At 41.2% G+C, this 22172-nt stretch overlaps 1 protein-coding gene across 5 annotated transcripts in view; it reads left to right on the top strand.

Moving 5' to 3' along the window:
* The window catches only part of LOC109629462 (early endosome antigen 1), a 91022-nt gene that overhangs the window by 40178 nt on the left and 28672 nt on the right, over positions 1-22172 (top strand). For 3 of the 5 annotated variants that reach the window (XM_020087183.2, XM_020087185.2, XM_069512659.1), the window contains 13 exons: positions 2107-2226; positions 6232-6399; positions 8548-8724; positions 12723-12806; positions 13637-13783; positions 13963-14046; positions 14807-14974; positions 17301-17531; positions 18061-18291; positions 19724-19825; positions 20066-20142; positions 20466-20610; positions 21913-22150. In XM_020087183.2, coding sequence (XP_019942742.2) covers positions 2107-2226; positions 6232-6399; positions 8548-8724; positions 12723-12806; positions 13637-13783; positions 13963-14046; positions 14807-14974; positions 17301-17531; positions 18061-18291; positions 19724-19825; positions 20066-20142; positions 20466-20610; positions 21913-22150 — 1972 coding nt within the window. The remainder of the gene's footprint in view (positions 1-2106; positions 2227-6231; positions 6400-8547; positions 8725-12722; positions 12807-13636; positions 13784-13962; positions 14047-14806; positions 14975-17300; positions 17532-18060; positions 18292-19723; positions 19826-20065; positions 20143-20465; positions 20611-21912; positions 22151-22172) is intronic. The other 2 variants (XM_069512658.1, XM_069512657.1) reach the window with 2 other exon arrangements.

Genomic DNA, 22172 nt, shown 5'->3' with positions numbered 1-22172 from the left:
GGTCACGTGTGTGATTGTTTCTGCTCAGCATGTGTTTTTCCATAAATTTATTTAACAGGTGTGCAGACTGGTGTAGAGGAAAAAAAACAGGGGGTGATTTAGTGGAGATCAAGAGGGAGGGGGTGGGGGAGGCAGGAGGGAGAGAAGTATTTCAGAGTGGGCCTCTCAGATTGTTAGAGGGAATGAGATTTCATTTGCAGCTGGGACATTGAGTGATGACACCCGCAGTGCGCGTCTGTCTGCGTGTTTGTTTCCACACGTGTGCACATGTTAATGTTAATATAGATACACCAATCAGCCACGGCATTAAAACTACCTGCATAATATAGTGTCGGTCTCCACCCGTGCTGCCAAAACAGCTCTGACCCGTCAAGGACTCCACAAGACTGTATCTGAAGGTGTCCTGTGGTAACAGGCTCCAACACGATCACGTCAGATCCTTTTAGTTACAGTTACTTGCTACTTCTTTGAAAGGTAACTGCATTTTAGTGCGATAACTGCATCAAATAAGTGTGTAGTTACTAGGGAAAGTAAATATTGATAGCCCTGTTTATTGTAGCATCAACAAGCCTTTAAATGAGACGCTTATACTGTTTTGAGACTAGAGAATAAAGTTTATGGTAGCTCAATGTCACATTACGTATTTCAAAGCCAGCTTTTTTTTTCACCAGTCATTTAAATTGGCCAATAGAGTCTGTATGTCTCAATGTGACTTTTCAAAGCATTCAGAGAATTAATTATTACAGCCAAAGCTGTAATTGAAATGATGATCCAATGTCATGCGCTGCAGAAACTTTGCATATCCAGATGTGCATTCTGCACCGTCTGCAATACTGATATTGATATCAGTAGTCAAGGATCAGCAGGTAGTGATTGAACATTGAATGATATGCGTTTCAGAGCGACATTAATGTATCTGAAAGACAGAGAAGTAAAAGGATATATGTATTCAGAAACGACCGATGTGATGTGCTCATGCTGGCATAAGATGTTCTGAGGGAGAGATATGCTAACATATGCGATTAACAGAAAAGAAATATGGCACAAGCAATAATATAATATAATCAATCTGAATTATAAAATAGAGCAATTATATAACACATCATAACAGTCATTTCCAAATCACAAGAAAACAAACAGCTACAGCAGTATACATTCACCTCTCTGCCCTGTTCCCCTGGCTCACATGTAAATAATCACACTAATTCTTCATTATTAACACACTAGACAACCACAGTCAATATTTATGCTTTGGTGAAGCACAGACTTTTGGTGTTGGTGTGGTCTGGCTCCTAAACACAGAAACATGAGCATGTCTAATTGTCATGATAGGAAATTTCACTGCAAATTACTAATGGTGTTATTGGATATTTATACCACGTGCAGGTAATGATTTAGCCATGCATAGTGTACAGTAGGACACACAGGCAGTAAATGGAAAAACGATAACAATAACAATAACTCACATCAGCCATGCCTAATATATAGGCTGCTATACCATGTCATGGCTATATGACACTTGGAGAAAAATGAACTGTGGTTGTCTGGAATTAAAAAAAAAGGGGGGGGGGATTTAATATTCAGTGGTAGCAGAATGGGCTAGGGGGGAAGGGAAAGAATGGGTGGGGGCGATGAAGATGGAGGAAATTAATCAGTGGTATCAGCTCCATGAGAGTTTAGCTAACCACCGACATCAGCACTTTGGTCAGCTTATGAAGGAGCTACAGCCATAACAAACCAAACCCACCAAATCACCGAGCATATACACTCCCACAGATGACACACACACACACACACACGGGGTAAAACATCAGCATAACAAGCCCATCACCTTCAGATAAGTCCTTTGTCATCAGAAGTCCCTCTCTGCAATGTTTGTTTGTGTTAGTGTGCACGTGCATGTCCCTCCTTATTTGTATAGACAGTAGCTGCATTGTGTTTTGTTTGTTTCAATGGGATATATCCATATATATAGTATTTATTGTTATTTTCTCATTTTAAGCTGATAATTCCTGGCAATATTGTCCAGAAGCTGGCTGAAAATGCAACCACTTGAACTAGAGTGTATGGTGATGTATGAATGAACTGCTGATGACTGTGTTCTAGGCCGAGGCCAACGTGGAGTCTTCGAGGAGCGAGCTCAGTGCCTTGTTTGAGAGAAAACTGGTGGTGAAAGAGGCGCGGGTCAACCAACTAACCCAAGAGCTGGATGGTGTGAAACAGAAGGTGAGATCACAAGTGTAACACATCCGGAAACACATGATTACAAGCACATACCACCAATTTTATAACGAATGTGTCCTGTTGTTCAGAACAGCTTCGTTACCTCTGCAAAGGAGGTAGTGTTTTTCATCTGCGTTTGTTTGTCTGTAGTTGGCAAGATTACGCAGAAACTACTGGATGGATTATCATTGGTGGATAGTTGCTGTATGGGTCAGGAAAGAACCCATTCAATTTTATATGGATCCAGTATTGTCTGTTAGTTCATGTAACCGTGCTATTAAAGGGCTCTACCAGTTTTCCTTCCACTTATTTTACACCCTTTTAACCAGTGGTGTTAGAGCTTATTGAGCTGTACTTCTGATTCAAACTCACACAAGGTATTGAGGCACAAGTACTAACAGAAATAAACACACACGCAGGCACATGCACACAAGCACACACAACTTGATCTGCATATCATTATGCTTTTGATCAAATGCCAAGGTTTGGCAGAGAAAGACATCAGAGTCAAATGGAGCGAACATGTACACACAACACCTGTAGGATTTGTGTGTGTGTGTGTGCGTGCGTGTGTGTGTGTACGTACCCTTGAGCGAAGCAGCTGTGAAATCCGCACCTGTTTAATTGAATTAGCCCCGTTAATGTATTCACGCCGGCTGCCAAAAAAGCGCTGGCATTAACGAGCTCGTTAGACCAATTAGTTAATTAATTGTCTGTATAGCAGCAGCTTCCCAGAGAGCTGCGTCTTCATTATCTGATGGCTGCCGCCTGTTGGATCGCTGAATGAGAGCTGATAGTGCATTGCTGTCACGCCGCTCTCATGAGTATGTGTGTGTGTGCGTCTCCTCAAATGTCACACAGTTCTGCATATACAGTCTATGATATTTGTAAATTTTGGGGGCATACGAGTCTGCACAGACACAGGTACACGTATGAATGCTTGTGTATATGTATTTGTCGGTCTGTGCGGGGCACGCTCAGAGTATGGTTGCCAATATCAGTGTGCATATTGCAGCGAAAGGTTATGTGGGGGCTGTCACTCCCATAGGTAAAGACAGCAGTCCTCCTAGCCACTTTCTAATCTCTCTTTTATTAGAAGTTAATATCTCGCCTGCTCTTTCTCACTCCACACTCCCACCTGCGTAGAAATGGCCCCGCTCCATCTTTTTAATTCAATTATATTAGCCATACTCTGTGTGCCCATAACTCCGCAACTCTCTCTCTCACACTCCCTCTCTCTTTTTTCTCTCCTCTCTGTCTCTTCCCCTCCTCACATCTCCTTTCTTTGTCCTCAAATGTTCCACTTCCATTCGTAATCCTAGATGGAGGATAGACTTTGGCCAATCAAGGATTTGTGCAAGCCGCTCTCCCTTTCTCCTCTCCTCCCGTCTCTGTGGCAAAAAACATATGATGGCTAGGAGGAGAGGAGAAAAGAGGAGAGATGAGAGAAGGAGGAGGCAGCAGCGAGCAAGAGTTGAGAGGAGGACCCCAGGGGCGAAACTTTGATTGCCAAAGTAATGAGACTTGATCAGATTGAGGTTTCTCTCTCAATAGGGGCTTTACTAATATGAAAGTCCAAGGCTTAAGCACTCATTTGAAATAAAATCACAAATCTGATATTCTTTCTTCCGGACATCCAGCTAAGGTCCTATGCTCCCCTGCTGGAGAATTAAGACTTCACACAGACCACATGGGAACTTTTAATCATCTCTGATGGTGGCAGATTTAGAAAGGAGGAAAATCTGTTACGTTTCAGTTACGTAACAATATTATTGAGTTCCCTAAGTCTGTGCCATAAAGACCTTGGGCTGTCGGAGAGATTTTGACAGACATTGTGATCTTAGCTTAACTAGCTGCCTGTTGGTTATGACTGCCTTGGAATCATAGAGATGTCGTTATTGTGATGAGTTTACCTGATTTATTACAAATCAGAAACGGCACTCAGTCGAGCACATACCTCCACCAAGGCCCAATGGTCCCCTTAAATACAGTCAATCTGCAATTTAATGTGCTCTTCCATGACCCATACTGCATCATTCCACCAAGTTTTGTGGCAAACCGTCAAATAGTGTTTGCATAATCCTGTTTACTAAGAATCAGACAGATGAAACACAACTTCCTCAGTGGTGGTAATGGTTAATTCACTTCACTTTAACTTTTTGTCACCTTTTCACATCTATTTTTTGTTCTGTGGGTATTTTACCATGACAGGATTAAATCTGCTGACATTTTAGTTGCAGCAACCATTACATTTACAATAGATTACATTTGTTTAAACACACATACACATTGTTATTTTGGGGCAGGTTTTGTTTTCTCAGAAGAGTCAGAAAAGCATTGCAGTATACTCTCACCTGGCTTGTGCCTTAGACTTAAACATTTTTTTAAAATACACAATTCTCAAGTTTACATGCAGAGATGTATAGCAATGTGTTTATGTAATGTATGGACATACTTTATTTAATACATATTGCATAATATATTGTTTTATACGCAGTAAATAGTATTATATAGCATGACTTGTGGTGAGTAAGTACAGTAAAAACAGTACCTTTTATTGCTTCAACTTGGTTAAACATTGATGCTAATAATATTTAAAATTTGCTCCTTTGCTCCATAATTGTTTTTCATCTGAAATCTCTCTTGCAATATGCATATAAAGAGATGAACATTTGCCCACTTACTCAATGCGTTGAACCCACTTGCCTGAAGCACTGAAAATTACACATTATTGTCTCAGTTTTGTAAAACTTCTTTTATTTCCCAATAGTCACACTAATATTGGTGGAATATCCAGATAAAAGAATAATTTTAATTTAGTGTTGCAATATTGGCTTCCCCATCGCTGATAATTGTTACCATCCATTAGCCAAAGTGTACACGACTGCAGGAAAGTTACTTTATGTTGGATGATGTATCTTCTGGTTGGGGTTAGGTTTCATTAACATTAACATTTTGAGTGCATATTGTATTTCGTTATAACAGCATGTGGTCTTTCAGTGTCTGAAATCATCTCACCTGAGAAAAACGTACATGGATTTGTGGTTGCATGTAGAAAAGTGTGTATGTGTATGTATGATGACTGTATGCGGAGCCTTGCTAATCTAACACAGGGCTTGTTTAACACACTCTAATGAATTGAGTTTTAATTTAGCAAAGACACACACATATACACACACTTGGTCATGTTTGGGGTGAGGAGCTCAGCCACTGCCTGCTTCCTTCAGAAGTTATACCCACCCCCGAATAAGTAGTCAATCACTAATTTATGTTCAATAACTCAACAACAGTTAATTTTGTTTTAGCTTTGATACATATAGAAGCAGTTTGATTGCTTTTCCTGCTTAGGGAACAGATGGTGTGTTCGATTTTCAATTTTAGAGATGAATAAGTTGAGTGTTTCACTTTTTTAAACAAACACATAGTAAATCATGGTCAGGTCAATCTGTTTAGCCAAAGTTATCTGTAGATCCAACGTAATCGCTGGAGGCAACAGCTCCAACATCCTTGGTAAAGATAGGGTCACCCAACTCAGAGCTAGAGACTAGCTGCATAACAAGGTCAAAATGTTGCCTTTTGATTAGAATGGCTCCCCCATTCTCCGTGGCTCAGATATGGCAAACATTTTTCTAAATAAAGGCTGATGATGCTTTTCCTCTCGGAGCGTGGATGTTCTGAATTGAAATAAAAAAAAAAAAAGCATGGTGTCTCCAGAAACTGCGCTGTACCTGGTTGTGACAGGTACGAGGCCGACAGAGCAGAGTTCTCTCTGCAGCATTTCTTGCCATGCAGCGTCAAAAAGAAAGCAGTGATGATGTGCAAGAAAGAAAAACCGAATTTATTATCTTAAATTTTGCATACAAAATTGTGAATGTTAAAAATTGGTCTGATGCATCAGTACAGCCCCAGTCAAGAGCCCTGCTGAAGGAAGGTAAATATGTCAGTGGTGTATGTTGTTTCTTTTGTATGTATACAAACAGTGCAGGTGGTTCTGTGTGTGTGTTTTAGATGAAAGAAAGAGATGAGCGTGTGAGGCACCTGAACGAGGATGTGCTTGGTTTGCAAGCCACACAGGAATCTCTGACAAGAACCTTGGCTGTGAAGGAGAAACACACCGAACAGCTGGTCCACGACAGCGCGCAGCTCCGAGAAACCGTGACCTCGCTGCAGAGCAAAGTAGGTAACACACACACACACACACGGGCAGTGAGCTCTACTTAAATAAGGAACAGAACTGGGCAACCTTCTCTATCAAATCTAGTCAGGTACATCAGGGAATTATCCTCACTTTTTACTTCCTTCACAGTTAATGATCCATCCTTCTTCCCCTCCTTCTCCGCCTTCCCTCTCTCGCCCTCTCTCCATATTTAATAACTCATCGCCACCATCTTAGCTCCGCAGAGGGTTGGCTCATTGTACAATAAAGGACCATGTTCATATGAATATCACTTAGCCAAGAGAGAATGCCAGTGTGGAGGAGGGGCTGAATATTATTTTGTTTCTTTATTTTTTTCCTCCATTATTTCTCTTTAGATCAGTCTTTTCTTTCTTTTGGTTTTTCTGTTTCTCTCTCATCTCTCTTGTCCAGTCTCGCCTTCACCCAATGCTAACCAGTGGTAATGAATGGGAACATTAAAGAGTCATACACATGATGAATGGAAAGGCCCTTAGGTTTCTCTCGTTGTCCTTCTCTTCCTTAAAATTCTCTCTCTTTCTCTCTCTGTCACTCTCTTTCTGTATTCTCTCCTCTTTTCCACCTCCCCCTCCTCTCGCCCCTCTAGGTATTTCAGAGCGGCGTGTGGCAGTGGTGTGTTTTAGGCTTAAATTAACCCATTTACTGTGTCCTTGACCGAACCAAGTCATTCATCTGCTACTGGTGCTTTAGCGGTGCGGGTGCTTGTCAGCCAACTAAATGAAGTGCATCAACATAAAAGAATATTAGTTACTTGACTTATGGACTACTCGAAACACCTCTTTTTGTTAACTCGGTGCTCTTAGCTTTGTAACACCAACTTAATTGCCTTACCTTTCTGAAATAATTAGTGTATTCAGGAGATGGCAGCAGTTATAATGAAGTCATTTTAAAAAAACGGTATTTCCTCACATTACTGATATTCTAGGGCTCATTTTGCATAACTACAGTGCCAAAGGTTTTAGTAAACATTTACAAAATGAACAGGTTTCTGTTTGCCATTCCATGATTGAAAATTAAAGAAATGCTTTATTGTACAAGAAACTATGTTAATTGAAAATATACTGCACAGTTAAATGTGTGTTTTAAGCTATAAACTAAATTATTTGACTTTTTTAATGAAATACATGAATGTCTTGAATTCACAGTTACATTTCTAAAAAAATATTTTACATTTATGGGTTGAACATTGCTCAAAACACCTCCGTCTTGGAACTTGCTATGCCAATACCATCTGGGATGTCTCTGTCATGACATTTCTATATGTATTTCATGACAATCATATATTTAAACATAATATATACAATGTGTTGCTGCTTCAGCACTGTTGCAACAAAAATGTGAGTCCGTCTCGCCTCTCGCCTCAGGACTACAGTGCTCCTCAGGCACGGTAGCTTCAGCACCGGCTGTCTTAGCACCGGCTGCCTAAGCTGCGCTTCAAACCATGATCTTGGCCATCAGGAAACTCCAGAGGCAAGAAGCCCTCTAATTCATACCACATTTCTGTTGCAAAAGTGTGTGTGTGTGTGCGGAGTTGTAGCTCATGGCTAGACAACCTAAATAACTTTAGCAAAGTAACTGGTATGATGTGTATGCGTGTGTTTGTCTGTGTTTGGTAACGAACGATATCTGTGTGTGGGGGGTAGCTAGGCTTGTCTTAGTCCCCCCTAACAGCACTGTGTTCTACAGGCATTTTTAGAATTTAAGCCAAATGTTAGGTTTGAGTTTTAACTCTAAAGCATGTTGTATATTTTTAAGTCTAACTGGGAAGACAGGTACAGTAAAAACAACCCTTTGTGCACTGCTCCACTCGAAAGTTAGTGTCCTACGTCTTTATGACGAGTAGTCAAGCAGTTTTATTGGTCCTGAGTCAATGCATTAACTGTAGGGTTCCCCAATCTGGCACAAAGCCTTTATGATGTTCCCTTTCACTGCTATGGAGACGGGGTGGCAGCAAACATCCCTAAATTATACTTTTAACTCCTTCTCTTGCTAGAACCCCATTCTTCTCATGGTGTTCCTCTCCTCCTCAGCTCCCTTTGAAGCTGTCATCCTGCCGCTCTCTTCGGTTCACACCATAAACATGCAGATGCACTGAACTTATTCTTCATTTCTCTTCCTGTCCTCACCAGTTACAAACGAGCGAATGCATGCTGAGGGACATTGGCGAGACCCTGGATCAGACCAAAAGCAGCCTGAACACGGAAAGACAGCAGAAAGAGCAGAACCAGGAACAGTTGCATCATTGCAACAAAGAGGTAGAGCGTCTTCAGCGGGAACTCACTCACTCACGCACCGCTGAAAAGAAGGTAATTGATTTGAACCTCAAGGACTTCATTCAAATTATAATCCTGAATTCTTGCTATTTTCTTGTAACAATTACACTGAGACAAGTGCATTTGACTTCCCTGTTGTCCCCACGCGTTGTTGACATTAACGCATTATCAGCGATTTCATTTTGCTAACAAGGTCAGGAAACGTTCACTACACAAAATGGACAATGTCACAGGGGAAAAATGGCTCAGGTTTTACAGGATGGAGATGAAATATAATATTCACTTTAATGTAATGCATTGTCTTTTCCGACAATGGTTCTGATAAGAGGAGGTCACACAGGTGAGGGATTCATTTAAATATTCAATTTTCAAATGTAATATTCACTGTGCCACACATTGTCTATTTCTACAATGGTGCTGATAATAAGGTTTTAGATAATGGGAAATGGGATGTTCTGATATTTAGAGCTTATTAAAAACAGACACTTTTTTTTTAGCAAAGAGCAACGACTAAAAATTTGGATTATTCTGTTAAAACATGATTTTTCTTTTCCGTTACAACTGCACTAAAATTCAAATATTACATATTTGTATGCCGCAATGACTCTTAGACCTTTTCATTGCTCAGCCCTTTTTTTTTTAATAATGCATATGTTAATGCTTCCTGGTTTGTGTTTAGCCTTCGATTACTCTGGTTGGAAAGATACTTTTCACGAGTGAATGTCAAGGGCTTGGATGTGTAAAAAAAATTAAAAGGGATGAGACACAAGGTTCAGTCCTTTTCACTGGCAAGCCCTCTTCACTAACAATAATCATTTTCAGAATAGCGTTAGGGTTCGGGTCAGGATTCGTCTGCTATCACTGAAGCTATTGTTACAGCTGTCACCCAGTTTCTAGAATGCACATCTAAAAAGAGGAAATGCTCTGCAGCTCATGACAGCAAGTTGACGTTGGTGAAGTATACTATTTTAATCAAAAATATATTTAAAGCATATTATTGACCTCTTGTAATTCACTACAGAGGAGTGAACAATAATTCAGTTATAATCCTGCAGGATGAAGGCAAAGAGATTCCAATGCTTCAACATAAGTCTTGTTGGCAAAAGCCACTTTCAAATACTGTGCAATGCATATAAATTAATGGTACTACACTGTGTGTATCTGTGTGTGCGCACGTGTGTGTGAGTGCATATGTGGACCTTTATCTTCGTAAGGACAATTGAGATTTTGAGCATAGACAGTTTTTAGGGTTAGAATTAGGTTTAGGTTAGGAAAGGAGAGTGTGTGGGTTTGTTGTGTGTCTTCCATGACAGACCGCTACACTCTCTAGGATTCTTTTTTTTTCTGTCCACATTCGGCCGTGCTTTATGCACCAAAACTGCTTTTTCAGAGCTATTACGAGCTCTCTGTTACACACACACACACGCACGCACGCACACACACACGCACACATACACACACTCCTCTGGGCATTCACTCATCCACACTTCATGTCATTATTGTATGCTTGTAGGTGTGTGGAAAAGAAGAGAGTGTGTGTGTGTGTGTGTGTGTGTGTGTGTGTGTCTGCGTGTGTGTCTGCGTGTGTGTCTGCGTGTGTCTGCTTCCACTTGAATGTAAGTGAAACTGAGAGAACTTTGTGTTAAGTATTTTCCTCTCCAACTCTAAATGTCCTAACATTAGCACAGCTGAACAAATACTGTCAACACTCCCTCGTTCATCTGAAATGTACTCTGGCGATTCACTCTCCCCTCTCTCTTAGGCTTCCTTGCTCAGAAGAATAGGGAGCCGGTTAGACTTTTCTTTAGAGAATGACTAGTCCACTCGCTTTAAAAAGGAAAACTGTATCCGGTGAAAAAACTGGTAAGCAGACAGGGATAGTGGGTGAGGAATAGAAGCACTGGTCTGACTTCAGCTGACTTGGCTTTGGTTAACGTTTCTTAATTCAGAAAGTTACGTGTGAAATTGTTACTGGAAGTATTTTGTCATAGAATAAGAGCTTGTTATTCATTTTCAAAATTGTGTCACACAATTCTGAATGTGCCTTCAATGTGCGATGTCCAGTCTTTTTCTTCTTTATTGTTAACACTGCAGCACATTGTGACTCTAGCTCACACAGTGGGATTTCAATATAAAGAAGTATGTCCTCATAGTTATTCTTTAAAACGCGTTGGATAAAAGAATTCAAATTACGTGTTATTTGAAACGGACAAAAGGGGCTTCAGGGGATCGGGATGGAGAAAGCAAACAAGAATGAAAAGGAGAGAGAAGGAGCTGTACAGTGGAACATAAGCAGAATTGTGGGGAGTTGTTGAAGCCTTCAAGGTTGGACTCGGACAAACATCGGTCCTGCTCACAATGCTTTACAACCATCAAAATGGCTTACTGATTTTTCTCTCTCTCCGCACTTTCTCTCTTGATCTCACTTATTGCTCATTTCTTTTCTTGCCTTGCCACTTCTCCCTTTCATCCCCTCCATCACCGCTCCCCACCCCCAACTGTTCAAATATTATTTCTCCCCCCTCTTGTCGTCCCCGTCCCCCCACCTCTCTTCTTTCTTTTTTTTTCCTCTCTCTCTTTATCTTGTCATTGCCTGTCAGTAGGGATTCTATCTGCACTGAGTGTTGTGTGTGCGTATGTGCGAACACATAAGACTGAGATACACTTAAGAGCTCATTGATTTAAAAATACCTTCGATATTGGAGGTCCCCTCCTGCAGATTCGTTCAGGAGCTTATCACACACACACACACACACACACACACACACGTAGACATGCACGTAGAGATATGCATAAACCAAAGCTCCACTCCAAAGTTTCTTCTTAAACTTTGTGATTGACCTAGTTAGCGTGTCGTTTTGACAAGTTGTCTGTTTTGACACGACATCCTCCTGTGTTTATCAACATCCATTCTGCCTATCACAAGTTCACATTGGGAATTCACGTGCACACACTTACTCTGACACACACACACACACATTCAAAGATAAATGATGCTAAGGTTTAAAAAATGGCAGGAAGTGAGTGTTGTTCTGTTGGTAAGTTTAGTAACATGATTTAATGCTCTGGTCATTTTCTCTGTGCACAAATAACGCACCTGGTGCCATCTGATATCTATGGAATGTAAACCCAAACCTGTATGAGTCCTGCCCAGGGTGCTTGGTACCTGTTTACATTTGTGCTTCAGCTGCTACATGCATGGCAGTGGATATGCAGTGTGTATGTAGTGTGTATGCAGTGCTTTCTTTTCTTTTTTTGATCCTCCTTGCTGTAGCTCAGGTTTAGTGTGCCTGCGAGCCTGGTCGCTGACAGCCAGAGGTGAGAGGTCAAAGAGCCAAGTTAACTCCATCAATCCCCCCGGACAGTTACAAACGAGCCCTCAACTCTGCTCAAAACAATCCCTGGATCATGCAGGACGGACTGGAGGTGGAGAGGGATGGAGAGAGAGAGAGAGAGAGAGAGAGAGAGAGATTTTTTTTATTTTTTTTTATTTAAGTCTGCTTGAAGGTCTGTTGTGTAAATATAAATCAAAAGTGGATACTATGTCAGCAGCAGATGTGCACAGTAAAACGTGTGTAGGGCAAATTACACTGAATTTCACTGAAAAGGTCTCAACACTTCCCCAAACTTCAAATCACACAAACACACACACACACACACACATTTGGCATAGAACTGAAGTTGGTAATTAGGGAAGGTCACCAAGGAAACAGACAAACACAAGCAATTGTCAGACATACTGTATACTCAAGAGATGTATAAACAACCGTTTCTCTGCACATAGCGTCATCCTCCCACCACCACCGTTCAATCACATGCAATTATGATGCCAAGCCTGAAAAATGTTATCTCTAATTTTGTAAACAGTGACCAAACTTCTCGTCTCCCAAGATGCAGCTCGGGCTGCCAACAAGTCAGCGAGATATGACTTAACGTGCTGTCAAAGTATCATCAAAAAGAGCATTTTTGTTTTGCAACTGAAGAAACATTGTCCAACATTCTTATATCATAACGCCATTTATGTGTTGCAGATGCAGAAGAGGGAGATTAAGATAAGTTTGCTGGTGAAAGAGCTCGCGGAGAGTAAGAAGCAGCACGCTGATTGTCAGAGACAGGTGAAGGCAGCAGCTTTACTACTCGACAAAAACATTTGTAGTAGTCATGATTTATATTCATGTTAACATTATTGTTAAAAGACAGCCATGTAGTCCTTTATCAAATAACTAGAAGGATACTCAGTAGAGTTCATACCTCCCCCAAGGCCCAACACTACCGTTATGACTCCACGCTTAGATCTGCTAGATCTGGATTTTTATTTGGATCTGCACCTAATTTTTTTCATTAAGATCCATGAGGTATTCTCTGAAATCAAGGAATCAAGGAAAAGGTAAATGCCCCATCTCTGCAATAAAAATAAAAACCACACCCTGATCTGAACTGAACTTTAATGGGTGCTTCCTTGGGTCATCCCCCCATCCCTGAAAATAAATTGATAAGATGTGTCTAATCCTGCTAACTAACAAATGAACCAACGCAGACAAAATCATAACCTCCCTGGCTGATGTAAATGTTATTGCTGGAATATTAATTTAATGGTTGATCAAAAATAAGAATCAATATAAAGGTATTTTATTTAGTTTGTATAATAAAGCAAATGTACATTAAATCATTTTAATTGATCCCAGAATTGTTTTATTCCTTATTTTTTTTTTGGTGTTATTTGAATTTATTTTTTAAAATTGTATTTATTTTTATCCTCAATTATAAAAGAATACTAGGGTTGGTAAATCCTGTATCTTTTGCTGTTTATTTATATGAAATAACATTTGATTTGTACCCTCTTTATACATGTGTAAATGGAAGACTTGACCAAAACGCTACAGGTGTGTTCTGACATATAGATATATAAGTGTAGCACTGACCAAGTGGCTTGATTGTTTCCCAGTTGCTCCACAGAGAGAAGGATTTGGAGAAGCTGTACCAGGAGAGGGATGAGCAGAGCAGAGAGTGTGTCCGCCTAAACCAGACCAAAGAGAGACTGGAGGCTGACTTGGCTCTGAGCCACGAGAAACTCCACGGCTCTCACCTGGAGGTCCATCTTTCTTTGTGTTTGTGTCTTTGTTTGTGTACGCCCATGTGTAGGTCAGAGATATGCCCTTAAAGTCCTGTATTCTTAACCAAGTCTTAAACTAAAGAAACATACTGGGCTTGAATGTCAACATGTGCAATTTAGCGGAAGTCAAATTTTAAGTGTATTTTCTGTGTGTTAAGGTTCGAAGCAGGGATCAGTTAATTCTGCAGTTAAGAGATGAAATGAAGACAGCGGAACAAAAGCATCAAGCGACACAAGAACAGGTGTTGTGGTTTGTGTCTGTGAAGTATTTAGATTTTTCCTGTCCTCTCCCACTTATTCCAGATCATTCGGTGTGTCATTTGAGTGTTCAGGCTGTATTTGTGCAATTTTAAAAGATTTTGCTGAACAAACAAAAGTGAAAGAAAGACCAAAACCGTTTTTAATATGATCGATTCAATACCTTGTAGTTTTTTTTACGTGAGAAATAGGTTGAGGTTATCTGGAAGTTGTATTTTGGGTTTTTGTCTCAGGGCTTAAATTTCTGTCTAGGTACTACGACACGGGTCATCCACCTGTCTTACTATTTTCTTTTTCGTTTCATACGCTGAGGCTAGGTTGTGTGAGCGCCCTCGTGCTTTTTGTTTTTTTTGCCAACAATGCCCTGCTTTACACCCACAGAGTTGCACACATCCACTCGAGGGAACTGCCCAAACCAGCAACACTCTTCTACTGTTGGCTACTGAGCAGCTCCATTAGAACAGTGGGAGGTACAGCAGCTTGCTCAAAGGCTCCTCGAAAGTTCGAACCGAGGAAAAGGGGAATCGTTACTCATTCATGTCGGCTGTACCCACATTTTCCCACCTGGTCCTGAGACTAAACCGGGAAACTCTGACTCAAGCCTGATTTGCTCACTTTTAGGCTACTGCCGCCCCCTCGCTGTCTTTTCTGTCTGTGTGTGCTTTGTGTGCCTACATAGAGTTGTTCCATTTCCATCTTTTTTTCAGTTTTTCTCACTTTCTCTCTCTCTTTTTTCTTGCTAAGGTGGCAGAACTGGAGGTTGAGCTAAGACACTTGAACCACAAAGTCAGAGGACACCAAGAGGAGGCCTGTCAGTTAAGCAGAAAGGTCAGAGATACAGAGCGCCTTAAAGAACGGAAGGAGAAAGAACAACAGCGGCTGCACAATCAGATCCGTATTAGTCAGCAACAGGTAAGAGAGAATTACCTCCTCGTCCCTGCCCTACTGGTGAAATCTGTGGTGCAATCTATAGATGAGTTGGACTCTGACCTGGAATCTGTGAAACAGGCTCACGAGACTGATGCCGAACACTGGAGCCACGAGGAGCATCCCGGCTTCACAGCCTATTGAAGCAGAACAAATCTGAGCTCAGCCAAATGCAGAGCAGGCTGAAGGATTGAGAGTCAGAGGTCACAGAGATCAAGGACAGTTTAAGTCAGCAGCACACAGCTGCAGAGGAGGCGAGTCTTTTGTGCGTTCACTTGTCAATCTGTTGAGCCACAATCCGACAGAGAAAAAAAAAAATCTACTGTTTTTAATCCAGTGAACAAAGCAGAAAGAAAAACCAGATGCACTTATTCATTTGAGGCCGAGTGATCACAGATTTAAATCAGAGAGTCAGAGTTTTCTGCCAGGAACGACAAAGTGACCTATTTAGAGCAGATAAGTTTTATTGATTTAAATATAACCTACATATATATCCTCATCTATATCATCTGGATTACCAAACAAGACATGATGACTCCTTTATCTGTCAACCTCTCACATCCAATTGAACTCGATTAGAAAAACTGAGAAGGAAACGCAGGCCAAGAGGTTCAAAAGAAAAACATGAAGAGGAAACTAGAGTTATTATAAACTGAGTGTTGACTCGGGTATTCATGTGACAACAATGAATACTCAAATGACTGAATGGTTTGTCAGGCCATGAGGGTGAAAACAGTGTGTTTTCCATCATGTTTAATGAGGGCTGTTTGTTTCCCCAGAGCACAAACTCCTGATTAAAAACCACAGTGTTTCCCACGATGCCTTGTTATGAGGCCTTTCATCCACCTACTGAAAGAAATGCTAAGTTCAGCAGCAGGGCGGTAGATACTGTACGTTAGTGGGAAATACAGGGAGGAGAAAGTAATATAAGGCAGACATGAACTCCGAATAATGTTCGGACAATTGGTTTGGGACAATCTCCACACTTTGCTTTTTAAGTATGAAGAAATTTGCAGATTGTCTGGGTCATATGCGTTTACGGGAAATATCAGGAGCATTCAGGTGAGGGGTGGCGGCTTGGGTACAGCAGGAGGCAGGACATGATGTATTAATTCTGCAGCATTTTTGTTTACAGCACATCAACATTGGCCCTTATGACCAAAAGCTCAAGAATCTCATTGTCTTTACAAGTTGACATCTTCTTTTAGGCACATGACTCCTCTTTTTCATCCTGAGAGTCCGTCACGCGAAACATCTTCAACTCACCCATTCGCTCACAGTGAATCCTCAGGATAATCTTCTGCGGTTTTCTCACACTGGCTCACTGTGATGTTATCCAGTGTTTTAAGGGTGCTGGCATGAGAGAATATCTGTAGTTCAGTGTTCAGTGCATGTCTGAAAGCAGCGATTGAGTATTATAGAAGTGAAAGTTGACACATGACACCTTACTTTATGTGGTTTGTGTGTTTCATACTGACTATATCCTTGGGTAACCTTTGGCTGCCCCTCCATCCTCTCGTCTTTCCTCCTATCCTCTCCCCTTCTCTTCTCTCCTTTTTGCACGACTACATTTTTCTACTTAGTCATGCTCCCCTCTACCAAGCGTTAGTCCTAGATGGGCCCATTTAATCCCTGGTTAAACCAAGCTGCGGTGAACCGCTGAAATCTAACTAGTTGGCTGTCATTAGCCGTAAACCCTCATGTTCAGATCCAGATTACAGCGGGATTAACGTGGATGAACTCAAGATGAGTGTTAGAGTGGGTTTAACTTTCTCAACCTCTCCCCTAGAAAGGTGAGCTACGGTAGGATTCCTAGTGTAACACCGGGATTAAGCCTGGTTTCACTTCCTGGGTTCCCATTTCTTAATGACAGAGGTTACTGTAGAGCAGCACAGTGTAGTTCACCATGTTAGACAAACTAGGTTACACGAGTTTGCCTTTTTTCTCTCACACATTTAGCCTCAATTAAGAATCAGGTAAAGTATTCTGTAGCATTATGATAATGTTGATGATGGTTGGTGCTGCACTAATTTCGGCCTTTTTCTAAGCGTATATATTCTTCCTTATGTGCAGCCTACATCTTTAATATTCAGTTATTTTCAGCATGTTCAATCACGCACACTTTCACATTTGGCAGCTGTTAACTTTCTCAAAAGCATCTGTACATGAGGGAATTCAAATTGCTTCTTTCTTACAAAAACTATTAGTAATTTTGTTCCTCTGCCAAACCTTTAGGCTGCAGCTGTGTAAATAGAGAAAAAGTCTTATTTCTCAGAACAAACGTAGCACATGTGATTATTTTTGCTTTCAGGTTGAAACGTCTGAAGGGAAGCTAAAGAAGCAGGAGGATGAGATGGGACTTCTTCATCAGCAGCTGAAAGGAGCAAAGGAGGAGCTCAACGTTGCCAGTTTACAAATCCAGGAGCAAAATGAAACAGTAGCAATTTTGAAACAAAAGTACGCTGCAGCAATAGAGAAGGTTCATAGGGTGCAGGGACAGGCGGAACTTTTAGAAGAGGAACTACAATATTCACAGCAACAGGTAGACACTGGTTTATCTCTATATTTGTGTACCGTAGTTTACAGTAGTATTTTAAAATTGTGTCCCTGCATGCTCCGTGCCATTAGCTCCAGGCTTATTCTCCACATTCTCTGTATCTAAAATTCTGCCTTTCACTTCTTTACCATGCTTAAAGGTACAGTGTGTAGAATTTAGTGATATCTAGTGTTGAAATTACATGCTGCAGTTGAACACCACTCACCTCACCCTCCACTTCCAAACATGAAAAAGAACCTGTGGTAGCCTTTAATTGTCATAAAAACTCAAAAGGTGTTTAGTTTGTTCAGTCTGGACTAATGTAAAAACATGGCGGCCTCCGTAGAGAGGGTCCCCTCGATGTAAATATAAAGTATTTGAATATAAAGGGCCTTTTCTGGGGTAAAGAAAACTACAATTCATATAATTTAGATTAAACAAACTCGTGAAAACATCATGAGAATTATTCTACATTCAATTGCTGGCAATAGTTCCCTTTCACCCAAATCTTACACACTGGACCTTTAATCGACAGCTAAGAGAGTCCCAGTTAGAAACTCATTCTGTCAAGCGAGAGCAAGCTGAGCTGGAGCAGCGGTACCAGGAGAAGGTTAGCCAATGGGAGGGCTCGCAAGAGGCTCTTGACCAGCTGACAGATGAGCTCCAGGCCAATCAGACCCTGCTGAGGGAGAGCCAACAAAAAGTGGACCACTTCAGAAGCCTGATAGGATCCCTGCAGGAGCAAGGGGATAAACTCAAACAACAGGTCAGGACACACATTAGGATCCAGGTGTAGACAATAATAGCATTTTTCGTTGTCAAGTTTAAATCAATATTTTCATGAAGTTGTTTGGGACATGAAAGATCCCATTAAATTATCCTTTGACATTCTGAGAGAGCGTTTTTCAATATTTCCATTGATTTCTCAGAGAATAATTTGGAGATTTTAAGGGACAGATATTTATGAGTGTGTGCTATTTGATTCAGATCCAAATTAAAATCCAGATCTAGTAAATTTTAATGTTTCCATATGGAGACTGTTTGGCCTTGGTGGATACACACTCTCCTGAGTGTCATTCTAGTTTTAATACTCAAATTGGTTGCATGTATTCTTTAAAGATGAGAGTTTTCAACAAGAACATGTGTCTTTGTCTTGACTCACAGATGTGTCGCTGTCTTCTTGCGCGAGCACCCAGGTGCTTGCCTGAATTGTGTGAGTGCATACGCGGGTTCTTTCCTATGTGTGCTTGTGTGTCATTGTTTACGTGCATGTACAAGTGTGTGTTTGTGCACGTGTGCAGTGGCGTGTGTCACTTAATCTTTTCTCCCTTTTTCTCTCTGTTTTATATTTACTACGTCAAGCAACAAATGAATCATCTTTATTACGGAGAAATTTAATTTGGATGAACTTAACTGCTGCCACCAAGGTCAGACGGGCGGAATGTCATTTTAATCCAATCAACTTTAATCTGTTGGTTATAAAAGAGTTAGGCTGTTGAAGAATGGCTGTATCTCAGGCCCTTTATTACACTGGCTAATGACTTTGATTGTGACGCGCCTATCAAGAGGTTAGGAGCTCTTATGGAGCTTCACGTCCCGCTAATTCGCTACCTCATGCCAGTGTTGGACTCAGCTTGCACTGAAGTCACTAATGCCTTTGTTCCCTGTTTACAAGAAATTCTGAATTGAATAAAAAAAGAAATGCCACTACTGAAGTCATATGCTCACATACTGAGCACAAATGGAAATACCTTATAGCTATCTCTATTGTAGTCTGCTCGTGTTCTGACTCTGGAATATTTCACTGGAATGTAAAGATTCTTTTCTTCACTACAATGATGTCTTTTATAATTTGCCTACACAAAAGACAGCAGCTAATGGGCTATGATTGAGGGTAGTGATACATTAAGCAGTTTTTTCTACTTACCCTTGACTACATTCAGTAGTTAAGGTCGAGCTCCTCATGTTTGGGTTTGCGAACACAGAGGCCATGTGTCTCTGTGCTCTGCCATGCAACAAATCAATCCACAAAGGAGCAATACATAATGATCTGTTTCCTTATTGGCATCATCAGTGTCATTTATTAGCAAACCATAATGCATGCAATCTGTTGAAATGCCATTGCTCAAGAAGCCCCCGTTTAGTTCCAGTCAGTGTGAGATTGACTAAAAGAGATTTCACTTCCACTGATACTGTAGAAGCTGATGTTGGAATGTGACCTACGGCTACATAAGGCAAGTCACTCTCGCTCTGATGAGGAGTATCTCGGCCTGCAAAGACACAGCCAGCAGCTACAGAAGGTGAGGTCATAGATTGTAGGTCCTACACATTCAGATTATACCAATTTCATTGCATATTATCACCAAACCAGACAAATGTATCCATAAGAGTATTTACAGTATATTCAAAGTGAGAGATGTTTGTTTACATAGTTTTTTTTTTAAGTTGCGCTCAGAGTTTCTGATGTACATGTATCACCATCCATATTCTTTTGAATCCACGTGTGTCCGTATCTGTGTGTGTACGCCTCTGTGTTTCAGCGCTGCACTGAGCAGGTTGAGCGCATTGCAGAGTGTGAAAAGGCTATTCTTCAGATGAAGTCGGAGCTGGAGAGACAGTAATAACAGAGTCTATAAAACTCTCATTCTCCTCTGCTGATCCCGGTTCCTGTCATTGTCTCTCCTGTCATGCCCCCTCCCTCTCTACTGCCTCCATCGCTGTCTCTCTCTCTCATTCTCTTAACAGTCTGCTTACCAAATGACACACAGTAGCATAGAGGCATTGCATGGGGAAATTTAATCTGTTAAAGTAATTTCTTTTAATTTGGCTAAATCTACTAATTTGATTTATTCTTTTTTTTTCTCTCATTTTGTTTATTGGTACAATGCCTTCCACCGCAGCCCAGACACACTAGCTAATTATTTGCTGTCCTCCCTGTAGAACCCAGGAAAAAGCAGGTCTGACACAAAATCTCACGCTGTCCCACAACACACACCTGAGCATTTGCAGCCGGCTGGAACAGGAAGTGACACGCCTGAAAACCCAAGTCACACACTTAGAGCTTGAGCTGGCGGATACTCAAAAGGTATCAAAGTAAAGCACTTCTGCTGACCTGTCCTTTGATTTAGGGAGAGTGTGTTATTTTGACCTTTTCTTTCTTTACTCTTGAATTCAGGGGTCTAAATGTTGGCACGAGCTACATGAGATTCCATTCAAGTTTATAAAGTGGAGTACTTAAGCCACCTCCACTGGCACCACACACACACACATACACACACCCACCACTCATGATTTTCCTGTGATTGCCTGGCAGAAACAAATTGCCTCACCATTAATTAAAGCACCAAACAGTGCCAAGGCTGGTGAAATTGACTCCAATTAAGAGCTCAATGGGACACTAAATATTCAAATTACTCAAAGTGGTGACTGTAGCCTGGCAGAGTGCCAACATTGCTGGCAGTCATAGACACATCATCCTTGTGTGTGTGTGTGTGTGTGTGTGTGTGTGTGTGTGTGTGTGTGTGTGTGTGTGTGTGTGTGTGTGTGTGTGTGTGTGTGTGTGGCTGTAGGTGCGTGGGTGGAAGTGGAAACATTTGATTTTACATATTAATTTGTTGGTCCTCTGACACATACAAGTGATACACATGTTGCACTCGCCACAATCATATGCACACACACACACACACACACACACACTGTATTATATGTTCCTGTAGTAAAGTTCCCTCTTGCTGTCAGATCTTGACCATTTTTTCTCCTCTACTTCCCTGTGGAATATCACATAATGCAAGGTCACATGTATCGATGGGAACATATACATGCATTATGCATATACACATGAATCTTTATTGTGCATAATTACACAAGTATTCATACGTACTCGTTGCTGAATTCAGGGCACCTGGCGGTAAAAGATTTAAAAGGAAACTGGAAGAGAGAGTGTAAACAATATAACTTTTGTTTCATGTATGTTTTTCTGCAAAATATTTTTTTTACCATGCATACACACAGACCTGGGCATTGTTCAGGATGAAAAGGATTTTAGGGTTAACCAGCCACAAAGACTTCCCCAAGACACATTAAGGACACAACGTGCAATTGTTCCGGCCACGTTCACATCAGGGGTAATGGGACACGTGTCTACATACAGTATGTGATGCGTGAGTATACACAAAGAGTCAAATTGTCACACAGACAACAGCAGATGCAAGCGGAGCAGCGAGATCAAAAAATAAGTGGCCACTCAAAACATTTTTTAGGCTCTTTTTGATGGTGAAGTGCTTTCTAGATGCTATGTTCTAGCAGCTTATCAAATGCTACACGTGCATGCACCTGAAAATATAGTCGATCATTCCATGTTCCTCCTTGGCCCTTTCTTGTATTACAGGTACGCACAACGCTCCTCAGGCAGTCAGAGGAGGAGCTGGAGGAGGCCCGGCGGGAGGCTGCAAGAGGGAACAGGGAGGTGGATGCACAGAGAGGAGAGGTGCAGAGGTTTCAGGAGGAGTTACGGAAACAGGAGGAGAAGATGAGAAGTGCCACCAGAGAGAAACAGAGTCTTAGCGCTCACATCCGACAGCTGAGCCAAGAGCTGGAGGAGTTACACGGCAAACACCAAGCGACAGGTAGCAATCAGTCAACAAATCC

Source organism: Paralichthys olivaceus, chromosome 17, assembly GCF_024713975.1.
Source record: "Paralichthys olivaceus isolate ysfri-2021 chromosome 17, ASM2471397v2, whole genome shotgun sequence".
NCBI classification, from domain to species: domain Eukaryota; kingdom Metazoa; phylum Chordata; class Actinopteri; order Pleuronectiformes; family Paralichthyidae; genus Paralichthys; species Paralichthys olivaceus.
Note: the sequence above shows the minus strand (reverse complement) of the source record. Positions and strands in the feature narration are given on the sequence as shown.